This window comes from Cnephaeus nilssonii (assembly GCF_951640355.1).
Source record: "Cnephaeus nilssonii genome assembly, chromosome: 14".
NCBI lineage: Eukaryota > Metazoa > Chordata > Mammalia > Chiroptera > Vespertilionidae > Cnephaeus > Cnephaeus nilssonii.
Genome location: NC_137085.1, coordinates 2,252,326 through 2,270,731, shown reverse-complemented (window position 1 = coordinate 2,270,731; position 18,406 = coordinate 2,252,326). Strand labels below are relative to the sequence as shown.

Below are 18,406 nucleotides of genomic sequence, written 5' to 3'. Positions count from 1 at the left end.
TGCTCCCTGCAGCGTCGGGAGGGAAGCTGACATGTATGGGCTGCTGGCTGCCGGCGGCTCCGCAGAGCTTCCCAACCGGAACCCCCTCCGATCTCCAGCGTCACCGTTAGCGCCTCCTCCAACGGGCACGGCGTTAGGGGGCTCGCCCTGGAAAGGCAGCCCAGCCCGTCAGGTGCCAATAAAAAGAACGCGCGGTCTGACTGGTCTTTCTTCACAAAACCCGTCCAAACCTTGCACACCCGCCCCACAGCACGGCGGGATCCCCGGCCGCGGTCGAGGTCCGGACCCGTTCCTGACCCGATCAAACCTCTCGCCACCCCCAGCGGTGTTCTTCCTCCCCCGGGGGAGAGGCGATGGGGTGTGCCGTCACCCCCGGGCGCTGCTGCTGGCTCACCTGTTCATCTTCTGCCAAGTCCCGCCCCTCGGCTAGCCCATTGGGCGGGTTTGTCCACCTGGGCGTCCTGCGCCGCCAAACCCCGCCCCCTATGCTAATGAGAGCGAGCCCCGCGGCAAACCGCTCCGGAGCCCCGCCCCTTATGCAAATAAGGATCAGCGCGTCGGGCGCTACTTGCCTGGGCCCTGCAAGCCGCGCCCCCTATGCTAATAAGGCCGCCTTCCCACAAGGCAGCGCACTGGCCAACGCGGCCGACTCTGGAGCCCTTTGTGAGGGCGGTGGGCTGCGCCGGGTAGCGGCACCATGAGCGGCTCTGGCGGGGGGTCAGCGACGTCCGTCAACTCCGCGCCGCCTGCGCAGGAGGAGGGCATGACATGGTGGTACCGCTGGCTGTGTCGCCTGTCGGGGGTGTTGGGGGCCATCTGTGAGTACGCGGTCTGGGCGAGGGGCGGCCCTGTCGCCCACTGCGCATGCGCGCCTCTGGGGCTGGGACCCTGGGGCGGGGGTCCGCGGGGCATGCGCGGGGCGGAGCGGCGCCCGGGCGGTTGCTATGGTTACCGGCCGCGGCCTGGCTCGTGGGTTTCCGGGCTGGGCTGGCTGCTCGGGGGACCTTCCAGGAGGGAACCCGAGCGCGGCGGGCGCGCTGGACAGGACGCGGCCCAGGCCCGGGGGGACAGTGCGCGCCGGCCCCGGGCTCCGAGGCCGCCGGAGGCTGCTTCAAAGCGCCGGCCGGCCGGGCCCGAGGCAGCCCCACCTGTTGACGGGTGTGGGTGGGACGCCGCCGCCTCCACCTTTGGGCGAAAGTTGTTTGTGAGCGGGGCGGGTGCTTGCTGGGGGAGGCGGCCAGTGCGGTCCCCCTCCTGTCAGCTCTGCCCGGCCATCCATCTCCCCACCTGCCCCCCAGCCCCGGCCGGCACACGCCCCCGACCTCGGTTTCCGGGACAGGAGGCGGATTTAGCACAAGCCCCAGGAGAGCCTTCATAGGAAGGCCGCCTGCTCCAGAGGTAAAATAAAGACCGGATGGCAGGTCTTCCAACGGCAAGCACACGGCTGTTTGAATGGCCCGCTGTCTTCTTCCTGAGCCCTCAACACTGGAGGAGCGGGTGGGAGAGGGCACGGCGGAGGTCTGGAAGGAACCGGAAGCCTGGCACAGAGGCTGGGGTCCGGGCAGGGCAGGCCCTGGCCAGATCTGCCAGAAGGAACATTTCCAGCACCCCCTTCCAGCCCCACAGCCCTCCCAGCTGGTGGGGCTGGGGAGTCAGGGGTGCCCCGGCCCTCCCCCAAATCACAGGCGGACCCCGGGTCCCTTTCCTGCTGTCCAGCATGGCTGTGACTTTGTAGAAGGGGCTGGTGGGCGGGAGGTCAGGCCTTAGATTCCATCCCCTCAGGTTGGATGAGCTGTTTCCCTGGCGGATCAGAGGGGGTGCTGCCCCTCCCGGCTGGGGTGGAACCTGGCCCTCCCCAAGGCTGGCTGTTGGTGGCACAGTGGGGGTGGAGTCGGTGCTGAAGGTGGAGCATCCACTGCAGCAGGTGAGATGGGGGTGGGAGGAGGGGGGTGGGTGGTAGGGGGGTGGGTAGGGGGCGTGCATAGCTGACAAGCACAGAGCAGTGTTGTCTTGTGGGCGCTCGGCGTCTTGCCCCGGGCACCCGGCCTGAATGTGTACGCGACATGCCCAGGACCGGCCGCCTTTGTGGTGGGCAGGAAGTACGTGTTATTTAGGAGGTCGGGGGCACAGGAGGGCGGCCCATTGCAGCTGGGCTCACTTTGCCCGCTCCTCCCCGCCTGCCGCCTGCTAGGGTTACACGGGAAAACTGGAATTCCAGCCGCGCCGGGCTCAGGTGCACAGGCGCCATGCAACTTTAATGACCTGGCGCTGCTGGCTGCTCCGCGGGCCTCACCAGCTACGGCGCTGGCTGGTCCCTGGACCTGCCCGGCAGGCTGCCGGCATTCCTGGTGAAGCTGGGCTACGTGCTGTGGGGAGAGGAGGGGGCGAGTGTGGCAGACCCTGCCCGTGGGGTGCAGTGGGGAGGGGAGGGCAAAGCTCCACATTTGGGGCATCTGAGAAGCCACTTCCAAGGGTAGGAGAGGACGCACCCCCCCACATGACCCCTTGCCGTGCGGGGGTGGGGGGCCGGGCATGGGACTGGCTGTGCAGGAGAGAAACAGGCCTGCGTGCTGAGGACACCCAACCACGGCCCTGGCTGGCGTGGAGTGGGAGCTGGGATTGGGACCCAGGCTGCCTGTCCCGGCTGTCCTCAGAGGCAGCCCTGGGAATGGGGGGTCGGAGGGGATTCTGATGTCACACGCCGTCTCCCCGTGGCCTTCGCGGCGGACCCCGTCCCTCCCCGCTGCTAACCCTGCCGTGTCTCTTGCTTCCAGCGTGCGCCATCTCGGGCCTGTTCAGCTGCATCACCATCCACCCTCTGAACATCGCGGCGGGCGTGTGGATGATGTGAGTAGCCGCCTCCCTGCGGGGCTGGGGCCACCGTGCGGACCTCCTCCTCCTCCTCCTCCTCCTCCTCCTCCTCCCCCTTCTCCTCCTCCTCTTCCTCCTCTTCCTCCTCCTCCTTCTCCTCCTCCTCCCCCTCCTCCTCCTCCTTCTCCTCCTCCCCCTCCTCCTCTTCCTCCTCCTCCTCCTCCTTCTCCTCCTCCCCCTCCTCCTCCCCCTTCTCCTCCTCCCCTTCTCCCCCCTCCTCCTCCTCCTCCTCCTCCTCCCCCTCCCCCCCTCCTCCTCCTCCTCCCCCTCCTCCTCCCCTTCTCCCTCCTCCTCCTCCTCCTCCTCTCCTCCTCCTCCTCCTCCTCCTCCTCCTCCTCCTCCTCTTCCTCCTCCTCCGTGCCCTGTGCTCGCCTTTCCTGAGCCCCGTCAGGGCCGGGCCTGGAATGCCCACCCCGGCCTGTATTGGGTGTAGTGTCTACAACGTCAGACTCCGCGGGCACCAAGTCCACAGCTTGGGCCTCGCTCGCCCTGGGAGCCCCCAGGCCGTCCTGGCCACCCCACGACTATGCGGGAAGGAGGTTTCTGACGGGTCTCAGTCAGGTGCCAGGATCAGTGGGCGAGCAGTGCTGGCTGCAGATGGAGCCAGTTAGAGCCGGTGCAGGTCAGGCATTAGAACGCCCTGCCGGGTTCCTTGCCCACCTCCTGCCAGGTAGCTGGCCCCGTGGGAAGGGCAGGGAGGGCTGAGAACTGGGCAGAGCAGCTCTGGCTGCATCTGACACCCCCAGGCAACAAGAAGTGGCTGAGCACCCAGCACGGCCCCTGCCCACATGGGGCTGGGCGGGGGCGGGGGGGGGGTGAGGAGCACAGAGGAGGGCAGACGCCCCGCCCTCAGGGGCTCAGGTGTGGTGAGGCCTGGGTTGTGGTGCTGGAGCCTGGAGCTGTGCTGGCCGAGGCAGGGGGACAGGGGGACGGGCCCTGGATCCTTGGGAGAGGAAGAGTTGGCCGAGCACTGTGGAGGGCGCGCTGGGAGGCCTGGCTGTGTGGGAGGTTGGGGGTGAGGGCAGTGTGAGCTGTGCAGAGAGTTCCTGCTCTGGCGGGCCGGGGGACTTGCTGCGCTAAGGCCTGGCTGTCCCGGCCTGGACACGGGCTGCACTAAGGCCTGGCTGTCCCGGCCTGGACACGGGCTGCACTAAGGCCTGGCTGTCCCGGCCTGGACACGGGCTGCGCTAAGGCCTGGCTGTCCCAGCCTGGACACGGGCTGCGCTAAGGCCTGGCTGTCCCGGCCTGGACACGGGCTGAAGGCCTGGCTGTCCCGGCCTGGATGAAGGGAAGACCCCGATTCTCGCCTCAGGGCATTCCGTTCAGTTAGGGGCACAGGGGACGGGAGTGGGGAGACGTTGGCGGGCCCAGCGGTCACCACGCTCCCTCCCCGCCTCCAGCACGAACGCCTTCGTCCTGCTGCTCTGCGAGGCACCCTTCTGCTGCCCGTTCATCGAGTTCGCCAACACAGTGGCGGCGAAGGTGGACCAGCTGCGCTCCTGGCAGAAGGCCGTCTTCTACTGCGGGTGAGGGTGCGGCGGGCCCTGGCGTGCTCCCCAAACGCTGCCCGGCAGGGACCCGAAGGGGGGGTCAGACGCCCGCGGCCGCTCGGTGGAGGTTTCACCTGGGATTCCTTTGTGGGCATCATGGTCGCTGACACGAGATGGGACCCGCCGCCCGGCGTACACGGCTCCGCGTGGTGTGTGGTAGAGGAAGGGCCGTCAGTTGGGACCGTGACAGGCGTTCGGGACATGCGTGCCGGTGTCTGCGCAGCTTCCCGAGCTGGGCGCCGGGCGCGAAGGGAGACGCAGACCGAGCACACACTCCAGACGCGGTCTCCTGCCGCCTCTGACCCCGCAGCAGGCGCCCCGGAGCCGAGAGGCGCTGGCTGAGCTGTTTAATAGGCGGGAGCTTCTAGCGCAGGGCCCCGCGCCCGCGCCCTCCGCAGCTCTGGCAGCAGCGCCGGCCTCGCTGGCTCGCTGGCCTTTGCGGGCAGATGCGAGGTGTCTGTTCCCAGGGCTCCTCCCCGCCCGGACCCGCAGTTGGGACTGAGCTCAGGTGTGAGTCCCGTCCCAGAGCCACCTGCCCTGAATCTAAACACAGGGTCACGGACACCGCATCTTCGCGTCCTCGGCCCGGGTCTTTGTTCTTTCAACGTCAGCAGTCATACGTGTTCGTTAGAGATGATTCGGAAAATAGGAAATTGTTGCCCGAAGCCCTGCTCCCTGTGGCCATTGTGACGTGTGTCTGTGCCTCAGGCGGGGCGTTACACCTGCTCTTACAGCGACACCGTTAGACGTAAACCTGTTCCTGTGCCTTTAAAATTAAACATGATGACAAACGTTCCCAGAATCACCACCGGGCCTCCCCCAGGTCACGTTTACCAACAGGATTATTCTTCAGCTGGGCATGCGCTCCTGCCTCCGTGAACGTGGTCTAAACCGACCTTCGCCCTTCGCCCAAACTTCCTGTGCTTAAGGTGATGGCCTCAGGACGCATGCCCAGGTGTGGGGTCACTGGGTCGGGGGGGTGCGCTCGGTTAGAAGGTCTCGGGGGGACTGGGCTGCTTTGCACAAAGGAGGGTGTCTGGTTTCTCCCGTCCACCCCCATGCTCTGCACCATTCCCACACCGTGTCTGTCCTCTGAGGCGAAGTGTTTTCCACAACCGCGTCTTTCTTTTGGGAAGAGGGTCCCGTTTACTTCTTACTTGTCGGCATCTTGGTGTTCCCCGTAGCAGGGCCTGTGTGTCTCTACATTAAAGCTTCCTCACTCCTTGGTCAGATTGCTTGCAAATGTTTTTCTTGCCTGATATTTGCCTTTAATTTTATTTTGACATTTTCCCCCTGTGGTCCTTCTGTTGTTGTAGTTTCCATTATTCCTTTATCACTTAGGAGTTTTGTAACTACACCTGGCCCTTGAAGAACGCAGGGGTTAGGGGTGCCAGCCCCATGCAGTCATACTCCCTCGTATAACCTTTGACCCCCTGAATACGGAAGTGTTAACAGCCTGCTGCTGACTAAAAGAAGCCTCATCGGCAACATATACAGTGGGTTGACACGTATTTTGAATCTTACGGGTTTCATATACTATATTCTCACAACAAAGGAGGCTAGAGAAGAGAAACATTACAGTCCTAAGGAAGATGCCCGGCCTGTGTGGCTCAGTGGTTGAGCATCGACCCATGAACCAGGAGGTCAGTGTTCAATTCCTGGTCAGGGCACAGGCCCGGGTTGCAGGCTTGATCCCCAGTGTGGGGCGTGCAGGAGGCAGCCGATCAATGATTCTCTCTCATCATTGGTGTTTCTATCTCTCTCTCCCTCTTTCTTCCTCTCTGAAATCAATAAAAATACGTTAAAAAATCGTAAGGAAGAAAATAAAATGTATTTAAATGCATTTACAGCGCTGTGCACATTTATTGGAGAAGTCCGCGCACGTGTGGACCTGTGCTGTTCAAACCCTGTCTTCTTCTCTGTGCCTCACACTGTGTGGGCGCGGGGAGGCCGGGGCGCATGCGTGGGAGCGTGGGCAGCCTCGTCCAGGAAGTGGCAGGACGGCACGCCGGTCCAAGTCCCCACACATTCTCAGTGTTTTCCTGGCCTAGTGAATCCCACGTCAAGGGTCGGCCCAGCCGATGCTTAAACTCAGGGGACACCTGCCGCCAGGTGGCGCCAAGCTGTAGTTGGGACCAGAGAGGATGGTGAGCTGCCGGTGCCGGAACCTGGCAATGAGGCCCGTGCCTCGTGGGGTTCACCTTTGGCTCTTCCCTGTTGACCTGTGGCAGGCTGTCCTGTGCTGCTAGGAGCCCGCACTTACTGAGTGCCTGCCGCCCAGGCGGTGTGAACTCCGCACATGCCTGGCCCTCCCTCGCTCAGGCGCAAAGCTGAGGTTTGATCCCCACCCACCGTAGAGACTGAGCCGCAGAAGTTAAGCAGGCTGCCCACAGGCTCAGGGCCGCCGTCACAGAGCCCACAGGCACAGAGCCCACAGGCACAGAGCCCACAGGCACAGAGCCGTCATCACAGATCCACCGTCAGAGCCGTCAGGACTGAACGGACAAGAGGTTTCCTGGCCGCTGTTTGTGTGAACGGGAGGGGGTGGGCCATCTCAGTGCTGTTTAGCCCTTTTGGGTCACAGACCTCCTCAGGAATCCGATGGCGATACCCAGAATTGGGCAGACAAGGTCATGGGCGTTGGAGGACTTAGGAAGCCCACTGTGAGCCTCTGTCCCGGCGATTTCTGGGGACCCTCCTGTACCTGGTGGTCGGGGAGGGGGCTGGGTGGACGGGGGGAGCCTGGAGGTGGGTGGCGGCTGCAGGTGGGGCATGCCCCGTGACCTCTGCCTCTCCCTCAGGATGGCCGTCGTCCCCATCGTCATCAGCCTGACCCTGACCACTCTGCTGGGCAACGCTGTCGCCTTCGCCACCGGCGTGCTGTACGGACTCGCTGCCCTGGGCAAAAAGTGCGTCCGCCCGTCCCAGCCCGCCCGGGGCGGGGGGAGGGGTCTTTCCTCCTGCCCCCCGAGTCTCAGCGAGGAGGGTCTGGCAGTGGCCCTTGGTGTCCAGTTGTGGAAACTGAGGCACAGAGGTGGTCAGTGAGCCGTCAGCGTCTTCAGGGTGTGCAGCTCCAGGGAATGAGCAGGATCCGTGAGGCCTCCTGGGGGTCAGTCTCGCCTCGTCAGCCTGTGGCCGGATGGTGGACAGGGCTCGTGAGAGCCTCTCCATGCAGGCCCCCTGGCACTGTGGCAGGTGCCACCCCCAGCCTGGCACCCAGGCAGCCTGCGCCACTGTTAGAGGTGACAGGACACGTTTGCCATCGAGCACCAAGCTCTCTGGGGAGACCTGAAGACCCGGAGGCTGTGCCTGCAGGTCACGGTGGGGTTGCTGGCCAGGAACCAGGCAGTGGCTGGGAGGGCGTGTGTCTGGGGCCTGTCCCTGCTGTGACCCTGCCTTGCTGTCTCCCCAGGGGTGACGCCATTTCCTACGCCCGGATTCAGCAGCAGAAGCAGCAGGCTGACGAGGAGAAGCTCGCAGAGACCCTGGAGGGGGAGCTGTGATGCGGGTCCAGGGGACCTCCCCACCCTCTCGCTCCTTGGGTTCTGCATGAGCAAGTTCAAGAGGACAGGCCCTGAAGCATTGACCCTGGGGGATAGCCTGGAGGAGGAGGCATTGACCCTGGGGACAGCCTGGAGGAGGCGGCATTGACCCTGTGGGACAGCCTGGAGGAGGAGGCATTGACCCTGGGGACAGCCTGGAGGTGGAGGCATTGACCCTGTGTGACAGCCTGGAGGAGGCGGCATTGACCCTGGGAGACAGCCTGGAGGAGGCGGCATTGACCATGGGAGACAGCCTGGAGGAGGAGGCATTGACCCTGAGGACAGCCCGGAGGAGGAGCCTTTACGAAGCTCCCATCAGCTTCTCTGCACCTGTCCCCACACTGGACCCTGTCTGCCCCTCTTCCCAGTTTGCCGTCTCCTGGCCCTGAGCTGATCCTGGGGCGAGGGCTCTGGGCCTTGACCAGCAGCAAGGACATGGGCATTGCCAGCCTTGGTGAGCCAGGCCAGGGGCCTTGGGCTCTGCACCAACAGCCCTCCTAGCCCCACGGCAGCCTGGCGTGGCCGGAAACAGGCCTCGGGCGGACGGCTACAGCTGGCGAACCGTGGGGACCGGAAGCCGGGGGAGCTCCCCTTGCGGCCCTGGTCCTGTCTCCAGGCGGGAGGCGGGGCGGCAGCCGAGTGAGCCTCCTCTCTGCTCCCCAGGCAGGAGCTCCGGGCGGCGGGGCCGCCTCTGCCCACCGCCTTCCGGGCACAGCAGTGGCGGAGGGCTGTCTGCTGCTGCCCACGGCCCCAGCCCCGCTCCTCCGTGGGAGCCCCCAGGGCGGCCACGATGCTCCTGGCGCACCTGGAACAGCCGCCTCGGCAGCAGCCGGATAGCTGGTGGGACTGGTGCCTCCCCCAGTTCCCTGGGCCTCGGACAGACCGCTCCAGGATGCGGCCCACGGCCTGGCCTGAGCCCGGGCTCTCCCTCCCCCGTCCCCTGGTGCTAAGGAAGTGGGGTCCTGCCCTGTCCGCAGGCCTGAGCTTGCCCCACCTTGGTATCCCTGCCGGCCTGCCCAAGCCTTGTGAGAGCTGGGCAGATGGCTGTCCCCACTGCCCGGGTGCCAGCCCACCAGGGGCAAGGCCTGGGCAGGTGGAGAGCTGGGCAGGAGTGGCCCTTTTGGACCTGTGCCCTGGTCTCCCGCAGGCCCCTTCCTCTGCCCGTGGCCTAGCCCCCTGGCCACTCTGATTGCCCGGCTGGCCTTCAGCTATTCGGCATGTCTGCCAGGGCCGGCTGCGCCCGGCAGAACGGGCAGGTGTGGAGAAGGCTCCGTCTGGGGCCCAGCTCCTGCTGCTCCTCCCGGGCCCCGGGCTCCAGGCTGGGCCTGTTCTGAGCGCCCAGCCCAGGGCAGTGCCCGGCTCTTGGCTTCCCAGAGGGGCCTTTCAGGGTGTGGCAGCCCTGCCCCGGGGACACGTCCGTGGGCCCCGGTCAGCAGCGTCCCCCAGCAGCCCTCCAGGAGCCCGGCGGGGCCGAGCCCAGCGCCCTGCAGTGGCCAGTGTGGTGGACACGTGCCTTCAGGCTCCTCTGGGGCCACCCTCCTCAGGCCAGGGCTGGGTCCCAGGCCTCCAGGCTGGTGTGTGTGTGTGTGTGTGTGTGTGTGCGTGTGCGTGTGTCTTCTCCACGTGTGCCGTGAATAAGACCTGTCTACCTCCCAGGAGCAGCAGTGGCTCCTGATCCAGGAAGGAGGGTCCGTGTCACTCCTGCAGCTTCCTGTCGGCACAGGGAGTGCGCCGATGGGCCCGTGCTGCGGGGGGAGAGGTTGGCTGCGTGTGGCAAGGGAGCCTGCACCTGTCTGTGCCTGCGGGTGCTGGGCGGGCTGTACCAGAACGGGCAGCACTTGCCCAAGGTTCCCAGCGAGTGGCGAGCGGTCCTGGAGCCAGTGGCCGGTCTCCCGGGGAGTCCTGCCCGCAGGAACCTCTGTCCAGCGCCTCCCGTGTCCGGATCTGCCTTCCGGCCTTTGCTTTCTCTGTTTACCTTGACTTTGGAGCAATAAAGCCTGTGGTGGTTTGTACGCTCGCTCGCGCTCTGCCGTTAAGTGAGTGGGAGGGGTGCCCGGACCCCAGGGGTGCCCTGGCCCTGGGCACAGGTGCCCTTTATCCGGATCCGGACCGGCTGTGCTGCCGGCTGTGCCCGAGGCCCCACGACCGGAAGTGCGGGAGCCTGGCGGGCGGGGCCGACCCCACGCCTCTGCCTCACTTGGACGGGTGGGGGCTGGGAAGCCTGGAGGAGCTTCCTCAGGGCCCTTGTCCTGTCTCCAGGTAGGAGGCTGGGAAGCAGCCGAGTGAGCCTCCTCGGGGGCCCACCTGGGACCACCCAGGCCCGGGCAACCTTGGCTGAAAATGTCTAACCTGGCTGTTGGGGGCTCCCCCACCAGAGCTCCTTCCACTCAGGGTCACAGCCCAATTTCTTTATTTTTATAAGTGGGCGCCCGGTTTGCAGACAGGAGCACTCCCGAGCCCTCGGTTCCAGGCGTCAGGACGTGCGGGGTTGGTTTGTGCTGGGTCCAATGCCCCGGCTTGCAGGAGGCTGGAGCGTTGCCCATGGCGTCCCCCAGCCCTCGGGTGCAGATTTCCGCCTTCCTCCCAGGGCCTAGGTGCTGGGTGGCAGCCAGGTGCTCAGAGCCACTCCTCTCCCTCCAGCCGTCTGTCCTCATCGCGGCCTCCGTGCATGAGTGAGCAACGCGGCCTGAGGTTGCCCAGTGTGGCCCGAGGCCCCAGTCCTGGGCGGGTGCTCCCCTGCGGCGCATAGCTGCCGCCTCTGCCGGCAGGTCCTGGCCGACGTGTGGGCGGCCACGGCTGCCTGTGCTGGGCCGAGGGCGGCCGTGCTGCTGGCTGTCGGGGGCCAGGAGGCGCGCCCGCGGGTCAGTGCTGCCGGCGGTGCCGTCTCCGGCTGGTGGCAGGTTGCTGCCGCCTCCTGGACTCGGGGTTCAGGTGGGTGGCCGACACGAAGGCCTGGCCGCCAGGGTGCGGCCCTCCCAGGCGGGCGCTGACCTACTGCAGGAAGGACCTCCTCCCCGTCCGGAAGAAGGACTCGATCTGCTCCAGCGAGCGGCCCTTGGTCTCGGGCACGCAGCAGCCGGTGAACAGCAGGTTCAGCAAGCAGACGGCGGCGAAGAAGAAGAAAGGCACCTGCAGGCCGAAGGCGTTCTGGGGGCGGAGAGGGCCGGTCGCACGGGCACCGAGGGTCCTCCCCCCCCCCCCCCCCCCCGGCGGAGCTTCCTGCCCGGCTAGCGTTCGCCACCTTGGGGGCTCCACTGCTCTTTGCTGAGACCTGGGGCTCCCCCTGCCCGCAGCCCGAGCTCTAGGGCCTTAGGGGGCACTCGAGGCCCCAGAGGCCTGCACCAGCCTTCCTCTGAGCGGGCCTGGGATGTCCTTTCTGCCCGGGGCTCACTCAGCGCCCCTGGCCTCAGCCTCGCCCAAGCACCCCTTCCCCACCCAGTGGCGCCTGCCAGCAGGAAGCCTGCACCACAGGCTGGGAGCGTGCGCCTGCGCTCCTGGGCCCCCGCCTCCCTCCCCGCCCCGTGCCCATCTATGCCCCTGCCGGGGCTGGCACACCCGCCTCCCAGCCATCTCACCCATTCTGGGCGCAGCCCTGCCTGGCCCTGGGCAGCACTGCCAGAGCGCCCCATCAGACTCTGCCCGGGCGCCCCATCAGACTCTGCCCGGGTGCCCCATCAGACTCTGCCCGGGCGCCCCATGACTCTGCCCGGGCGCCCCATGACTCTGCCCGGGCGCTGGGGCTCAGATTCCACTGGCATCAGGGTGTGCCAGGCTGGGAACCATGGGCGGGGTTAAGCCAGGTGGGCGCCCTGTGTGTGGCATGTAGGATGCCACGTGTGGCTGCCCAGGAGGGCACATTGCTGAGACCCAGACTGCCCAGACAGGCCCAGCGGCCCTGGAGGGTGACAGAGCGGGCGGGTGTGGCTTCCGGGCGGAGGTCAGCTGACTTTCCAGAACCGCTCCCCAGCCCGCTGTCCCCTGTCCCGTCCGTTAGCTGTCCCTGCCGCGTGGGCCGCAGTGTGGGGCGGGTGCCGCTCTCTTAGAGGGCGCAGGGAGAAGCCCGGCACAGCCCCTGGCGGAGGCCGGAGGGCCGGCGCCCAGCACTCACCACCACCAGCAGGAAGGACTTGGTGAGGGCGAAGGCGGTCAGCCAGCTGACCAGCACGCAGAGCCCCGAGGCCACGCCGCGGGCCCGCAGCGGCAGGATCTCAGACATGAGGAGCCAGGTGATGGGCCCCCAGCCCATGGCGTAGCCTGTGTGTGTGTGTGGGGGGGGCAGCTCAGGCCCATGGGGGCGGGGGGCCTCTTCCGCCTCCCCTGAGCTGCTGAGACCCCTCCCCTCCCCAGCCACCCGACAACCCAGGACAGCAGTGCCCTGCCCACGACACAGCCACGTTCCCCCCCCCCCCCGACCCCCATGACAGCCCTCCCTCCCGGGCCGGCAGCCCCCAGCCCCGCCGCCACACCTACCGGTGATGAAGAGCATGGTGGCCAGCAGGGGCACCAGGGTGAGGAAGCTGGTGGGCGTGGCCGGGGGCTGCTCTGCGCCCCCCGCGGGCGCACTCTGGAGGCTCACGGTGCCGTTGGGGGGCCCGTGCTTGGGGCCGAAGCTGATGTACAGCCCGAGCGCCATGTTGGCAGCAAACATGATGGAGGCTGTGGACGGACAGGCGGCCCTCGGGGCCAGGACCCTCTGAGCCGCGGCGCCCCCTCCACAGAGCCCCGCGGCCCCATCTCCTCGGGCACCATCACAGCCCACGGGGACCGGTCACTTCCAGACTGGCAGCTCCCCCCGTGTTCGGGCGTCCACCACCCCACACGCTGTGCCAGGGGGCTGTTCGCTCACAGGAGCCCAGCGACCTCTGGGGCAGCTGGTGCGAGCCAGGCCCTGTGCCCGGGGTGCGAGGCAGGGGCCACCAGGATCCCACCCACGCCCTGGAGCCCGGCCACACGGCTCCCACCTCGAGCGGCACAGTACCTGGCAGCTGCTGGCGGGGGCCGGGGGGGGGGGGCTCACCTGAGACGAAGAGCAGGACCTTGCGGCCGGCCCGGTCCATGGTGAGGGCCGCGATCATCACCGCAAAGAGCCTCACGGCGCCCACAATGGCGGCGTCATCCTGGGGGGGCTGCAGGGAGGAGGCCACGGGGTGAGGACCCGCCTGCTTCCCCTCCCCCCCCAAGGCACTCAGGGTGCTCAGCCCCCACGCCCTGGCCCCGCTCCTGGGAGCACCAAGCCGCTGAGCACCTACTGTGTGCAGGCCCTTTCTCTGGCCCCCCACCCTGGCCTGGGGCCTCTCGGGCAGGGGGTCTCCCGGGCAGGGGCGCAGGGCCCAGGCGTGACCATGCTGGTGGGACTGGCTGTCACTCATCTTCAGATCTCAGCTCCCTCTGCGCCCAGGGGGCCGCGAAGCCAGGCGTCTGCTCTCTCCCCGCTGCAGAGGCCGCCAGGCTGGGGCACGTGGCCCCGAGGCTAGAGGCGGACACCGAGCCTGTGCTCGGCGCCCCAGAGGTCTGCACAGCTCTGACACCGGCTTCCTCTGTCAGCGGACACTTTTTAAACATTTAATCACCTTTGTTTATTTATTTTTTGTTTGTTTGTTTTTAATCCTCACCTGAGGATATCTTTCCACTGATTCTGAGAGAGAGTGGAAGAGAGAGGGTGAGAGACAGAGAGAAACATCGATGTGAGAGTAACACATCAATTGGTTGCCTCCTGCAGCAGCCCTGAGCAGGGCCCCGGGCCGGGGAGGAGCCTGCAACTAAGGTACATGCCCTTGACGGGAATCGAACCCAGAACCCTCTGGTCCGCACGCTGATGCTCTATCCACTGAGCCAAACCGGCTAGGGCAAGGGACATTTTTCTTTAAAACCCGTGAGCTTTACTCGCAAACGTTACTCTGAGAACGGGTGTATGCACGGAATCCGTTACCAGCCCAGGAGGCCTCCACCTGCATGCGAACCCACATGCAGCCCCTGCAGGCGCCGGGTGGGGGCGGGCGGGCACCGGGTGGGGGTGAGCAGATGCCGGGTGGGGGTGGGCGGGTGCCGGGTGGGGGTGAGCAGGGGCCAGGTGGGGGCGGGCGGGCGCCGGGGGGGCGGCGCTGGGCCGGTGCTCACCAGCAGGACGGCGGTGCTGGTGAAGATGGGCTGCAGGTAGACCAGCACAGGCGTGATGCCCGTCAGCTGCTGCAGGAAGCGCATGAGCACGGCGATGGCGACGGGGCGGTACATGTGGGGGTCCCGGACCTCGGCCCATGACACGCGGCTGCTCTGGAGACACAAGGCGCTGCTCAGGGGGCAGGGCCAGCCCCTCCAGCCGGTGCCGCCTGCCCGGGACTGCGTGGAGCTGGGTGGGGGCTCCCTGCTTCCCTCCTCCGGGAAACAACCCAGGCCAGGGGCAGGCTGGGGGACCCCTGCCCGGAGCCCCGGCTCCTGGACCAGCGGTGGGGCAGGGCAGACGTCTGCGTGGCAGGCTCTCCGGGCCCCCAGCATCCCCCGCACGCAGCGTGTGCTCCGGGTCAGGTGGAGGCGGGAACGCTGGTACCCGTTTCCGGGAAAAGCCATCAAAGGGTCCGCGGCCACACGGCCGTGGGCGCCAGAGGTGGGTGGGGGGTGGGGTGCCATCCCCCCGCCCCCCGCACCTGTCTCTGCACGTTGTCCTGGATCTGCTGGAACTCCCAGCGGATGTCGGCCCGGGCCCCGCGCAGCCAGGCCAGCGCCCGCAGGGCCTCGGCGTCCCGGCCCCGGGACAGCAGGAAGCGCGGCGAGCTGGGCATGAGGCTGAGCAGCAGGATCATGACGACCACGGGCGCCGCCCCGGCCACGGCCAGCCAGCGCCACGGCAGCAGGAGGCCTGGGGGGGGGGGGGAGGCGCGGGGTGCGGCTGGACACAGAGCCCCCTCCCTGCCCTCCAGGCCAGTCCCAGCGCCACCTCCTATGGGCGTTCTACCCCATCAGCCAGGCCTCTGTGTTCTAGATCAGGAGGGGCCCCAGGGATGGCCTGGCCCTGGCCCGGGGCCCTGGAGGGTCTCAAGGCCACAGCGGGGCGATGGAGGGCCCCCCTCCCCCTCCCCCTCCCTGCCTCAGCCAGCTGCCCTGATCCCTCTTCTATGTGGATCCCCCACTGAGACTGCTGGCCCAGACCCGCCCCCTGCACAGGTAGGGGGGTCTCGTGACCAGAGAGGGGCAGGGAGCGGCCGGGGGACACTGTGCGGTGTGGCCGGTGCGCCGGGAAGCCAGGTGTCTCTCTTCCCAGTCTGCAGCTCATTTGGGGGCACATCGCTTCCCTTCCCCCCCAACCCCCCGATCCTGCACAAGGAGGTGCTGAGCGCTTGTCTTACCAAGTGCATAGAGAGACAGCGACCCGAACACGGCCATGAGCTGGGGCGTGGACCCCAGGGCCCCGCGGATGCCGGGGGGAGCAATCTCAGACAGGTACACCTGCAAGACCCCCCCCCACCCCCCGGCCTGTGGTGAGGACCGGCCTGGCCTCGGTGGCCGCGGCGGCAATCAACGTGAAGAGGGGAGTGGGGTTCCCGGTGGGTCTCTTGTGCTGATCATGACTCACCTCATGCCCTCCCCTGGGCCTCAGTTTCCCTAACTGTCAGGTGGGCAGAAGCACTCAGCTCTGAAACGGGGAGTGTGAGGCTCCGGTCTCTGCTCCCCCCGCTGGGCTGGCCCAGCCCCTGGTGGGTGTGTGGGGAGTGTGGGTAAGACTTGGGGCCAGGGCAGGGACTTCCCTTTCCTCCCTGTTGCTCAGTGTGGATTTTCGACAATTGAGTAACGTGTCTGACTGTCAGGAAACAGGGTAGGAAGTTTGGGGAGTCTGAGTGGGGGGAGCTGGGGACATGGGGACAGAGGGCCCTGAATGAGCTGCAAATACACCCCCACTGACCGGTGGGCCCTTGTCTGACGGTGCTCAGGGGCTGCGAGGGGCCCGGGGCCCGGCCGGCCTTACCGGGATGCAGGCAGCCGTGAGCCCTCCCGCGAAGCCCGTCAGCGTCCTCCCCAGCAGCAGCATCCAGAAGGCACGGGCGCCCGCCATGAGCGCGTAGCCGGCCGCCGAGGGCACCGCCGAGAACATGATGCTCAGCTTCCGGCCCAGCAGGTCGTTGAGGACCATGGCGCTGAGGCCCCCGGCCGCGGCGCCCAAGGTGAACACGGACTGGAGAGAGGGGGGGCGGGCGTGGTTGGGCACTGCACCCCCCTCCCCGTCGGGGCCCAGAGACAGCTGCTCCGGCGGGACTCAGGCCCTGAAGGGCAGCGAGCCTCCCGTCGCCCGAGGTGTGCAAGCAGCACGTGGACGGCCCTTCGTGAGGGAGCCCCCCTCCCAGGGAGGCCTGCTCTGGGGGGGAGGGGGCACGTGCCACGGCGGGTCTGTCCAGCCGGGCGTGGACATGTCTGATGCTGGGATGGAGCCGACAGGAGGGCTCTGGATCGGGAGCCCCTGGGATTCTAAGGTTCGGGGGTTCTTGGATTCCCCCTCAGCACAGTGAGGCGGGCACGCTGCTCGGCCTGCCCGAGCCGCTTCTGCCGCTGTGTGATGGGAGAGTGATGGCAAGCTCTCAGGGCAAGTGCCCAGCATGCACTGGGTGGCTCCGTACCCGACGGGTATGCTATCTCAGGGAATACGTTGTCTGCCCTGTGACAGCCCAGCTCCGAGGTGGGGGGAGGGGGGGCGGGGATCTGGGAACCCTCAACCCACGGGTGGAGACTTAAGGGCACCTCCCACCTGCCCTTCCCACGCCTTCTCCATGGCTTTCACTTCCTCCTCTTATTTTAGAGGCACCACTGGGCCTCACTCCCCTCCACCCCCAGCCTGGAGTGTGTGGCCAAGGCGTGACCAGGGCCCTGGAGGGGCTCTACGGCTGAGTGTTAGGGGGATCCCTAGCTGGGGACAGAGCCCAGGGGGTCCCTCCACCCCCTGCCCCGCCCCCACGAGCTCCAAGTGCGGCCCTTACCCCGAACCAGGACGCCTGGGTTTTGGTCAGACGCAGGCTTGGATCCAAGGAGCGCTCCAGGGCCGGGATGACGGGGGACGTGTAGACCAGGGCGTAGCCGAAGCTGAAGTTGCCCAGCACGGCCGCGAAGGCGGCCAGGAACACCCACTTGTTCTGCAGGGCGCTGGTGGCAGTGCGGGGGGTGGGGGGGGGGCAGAGAGGTTGGGGCTTTGAGTCCCCCCTTCCCAACGGCTGCCTGTGCTGAGTACAATGGGTGTCCACGCAGAGGGCAGCGCTGGGGAGGGCCGGTCCAGGCCCGTCAGACTGGCACCTCCCAGGGCCTGAATGCCAGCCAGCTCGCTAGGGAAGACCCCACGGCCCGTGGCTGTGGCCGAGCCACGTCTGGTTTCTGCTCTTGGCTTTGCCCCCAGGCTTGCTGTGTGACCTTAGGCAAGCCCTGCGCCCTCTCTGGGCCTGTCTCCCTGTCTGTGCCAGTTGGGGGGTGGGCCCGGTCCCGGAGGGCGGGGTGGGGGAGGGGAGACACACCACCAGCTCCCTAGGTCGGACCACCTGGGGAAACACCTGGCCCCTCGGAGGCCCAGGGCGGAAACCAGCCCCAGCCGCAGCCCCCTTGCCCGGCAACTCTCACCCGACCCGCGTCCTCTCCCCGGGCGGCGGGGGCGGCTTCTCGGGGAACGTGTCATAGTCCGGGCCCTCCGGGCCCTCGGCTCCCAGCAGGGGCTCCTGCATGGCCGGCAGCCGCGGTCCCCTGCGCGGCCAGCGAGCGGGCCTGGCAGCTCTGGCCGCAGCGGAGGGAGCATCCGGCCGAGCCCGCAGCTCCGCCCCCGGCCGCGATTGGCTGCGGGGCGGCCCTGCAGCGCCGGCGCCGGCCAATGGGCGGCCGCGAGGGTGAGGATGCTCGGGTGCGGCGCGCCGGCGGGCTTCCCCGGGCGCGGCCTGGCGTGCGGGGTGCAGCGCTGGACCGGGGCGGCCGGGCTTTCCGGGGGCGCGGCCTGGGGTGCGGGGTGCAGCGCTGGACCGGGGCGGCTGGGCTTTCCCGGGGCGCGGCCTGGGGTGCGGGGTGCAGCGCTGGACCGGGGCGGCCGGGCTTCCCCGGGCGCGGCCTGGGGTGCGGGGTGCAGCGTTAGGGTGGGGCGGCCGGGCTTTCCCGAGGCGCGGTCCGCGCTCCGTGCGCCCCTGGAGGCCCTGGGTCGCCCTGAGGATGGGAACCCGCCCCGGGGGAAGCGGCTAGACATTCGTGCGGGGCCTGGAGGCAGAGCCCCCGCCGCCGCCTCCGTGTCCAGGTTGGGGTCCGAGCCGGCACCAGCACCGGGGCGCAGGCTGCGCCCACCCGGAGCTCAGCTCGCTCCGCCGCAGGACGCTGGAGCCCGGAGAGCCGGGCCGCTCGCCAAGGTCACACCGCGAGCCGCGGCTCCTGCCACGGGGACCGCCTTGCGCCCGCGCCCTCCCCGCCCCGAGTCCCCGCTGCTCCCTTTCCTCCCGC

The 18,406-nt window shown here is 67.7% G+C and overlaps 2 protein-coding genes across 2 annotated transcripts; one reads left to right on the top strand and one right to left on the bottom strand.

The window, feature by feature from the left end:
- Positions 1-519: 519 nt before the first annotated feature.
- On the top strand, positions 520-9,977 carry CACFD1 (calcium channel flower domain containing 1). The gene is made up of 7 exons (XM_079790046.1): positions 520-818; positions 2,775-2,847; positions 4,272-4,397; positions 7,223-7,330; positions 7,834-8,062; positions 8,096-8,124; positions 8,224-9,977. The coding sequence occupies exons 1-5, from the start codon at positions 698-700 to the stop codon at positions 7,922-7,924; spliced, it is 519 nt and encodes a 172-aa protein (XP_079646172.1). The 5' UTR covers positions 520-697; the 3' UTR covers positions 7,925-8,062; positions 8,096-8,124; positions 8,224-9,977.
- A 137-nt stretch (positions 9,978-10,114) lies between these two features.
- SLC2A6 (solute carrier family 2 member 6) lies at positions 10,115-17,685 on the bottom strand. Its single transcript, XM_079790028.1, has 10 exons — positions 17,552-17,685; positions 16,924-17,086; positions 15,921-16,127; positions 15,304-15,403; positions 14,605-14,816; positions 14,081-14,233; positions 12,981-13,089; positions 12,434-12,619; positions 12,072-12,217; positions 10,115-11,110 (listed from the first exon to the last, which is right to left on the bottom strand). The coding sequence occupies exons 1-10, from the start codon at positions 17,650-17,652 to the stop codon at positions 10,955-10,957; spliced, it is 1,533 nt and encodes a 510-aa protein (XP_079646154.1). The 5' UTR covers positions 17,653-17,685; the 3' UTR covers positions 10,115-10,954.
- Positions 17,686-18,406: the final 721 nt, after the last annotated feature.

Bases quoted from the DNA above. Each gene is read 5' to 3' on its own strand.
- CACFD1 (XM_079790046.1), top strand. From the start codon at position 698: ATGAGCGGCTCTGGCGGGGGGTCAGCGACGTCCGTCAACTCCGCGCCG. The intron at 2,848-4,271 runs GTGAGTAGCCGC...CCCCGCCTCCAG, and splicing joins GCGGCGGGCGTGTGGATGAT to CACGAACGCCTTCGTCCTGC. The intron at 4,398-7,222 runs GTGAGGGTGCGG...CCTCTCCCTCAG, and splicing joins AAGGCCGTCTTCTACTGCGG to GATGGCCGTCGTCCCCATCG.
- SLC2A6 (XM_079790028.1), bottom strand. From the start codon at position 17,652: ATGCAGGAGCCCCTGCTGGGAGCCGAGGGCCCGGAGGGCCCGGACTAT. The intron at 14,234-14,604 runs GTGCGGGGGGCG...TTGTGTCTCCAG, and splicing joins AGGACAACGTGCAGAGACAG to AGCAGCCGCGTGTCATGGGC. The intron at 12,620-12,980 runs GTGAGCCCCCCC...GTCCGTCCACAG, and splicing joins GGTCCTGCTCTTCGTCTCAG to CCTCCATCATGTTTGCTGCC.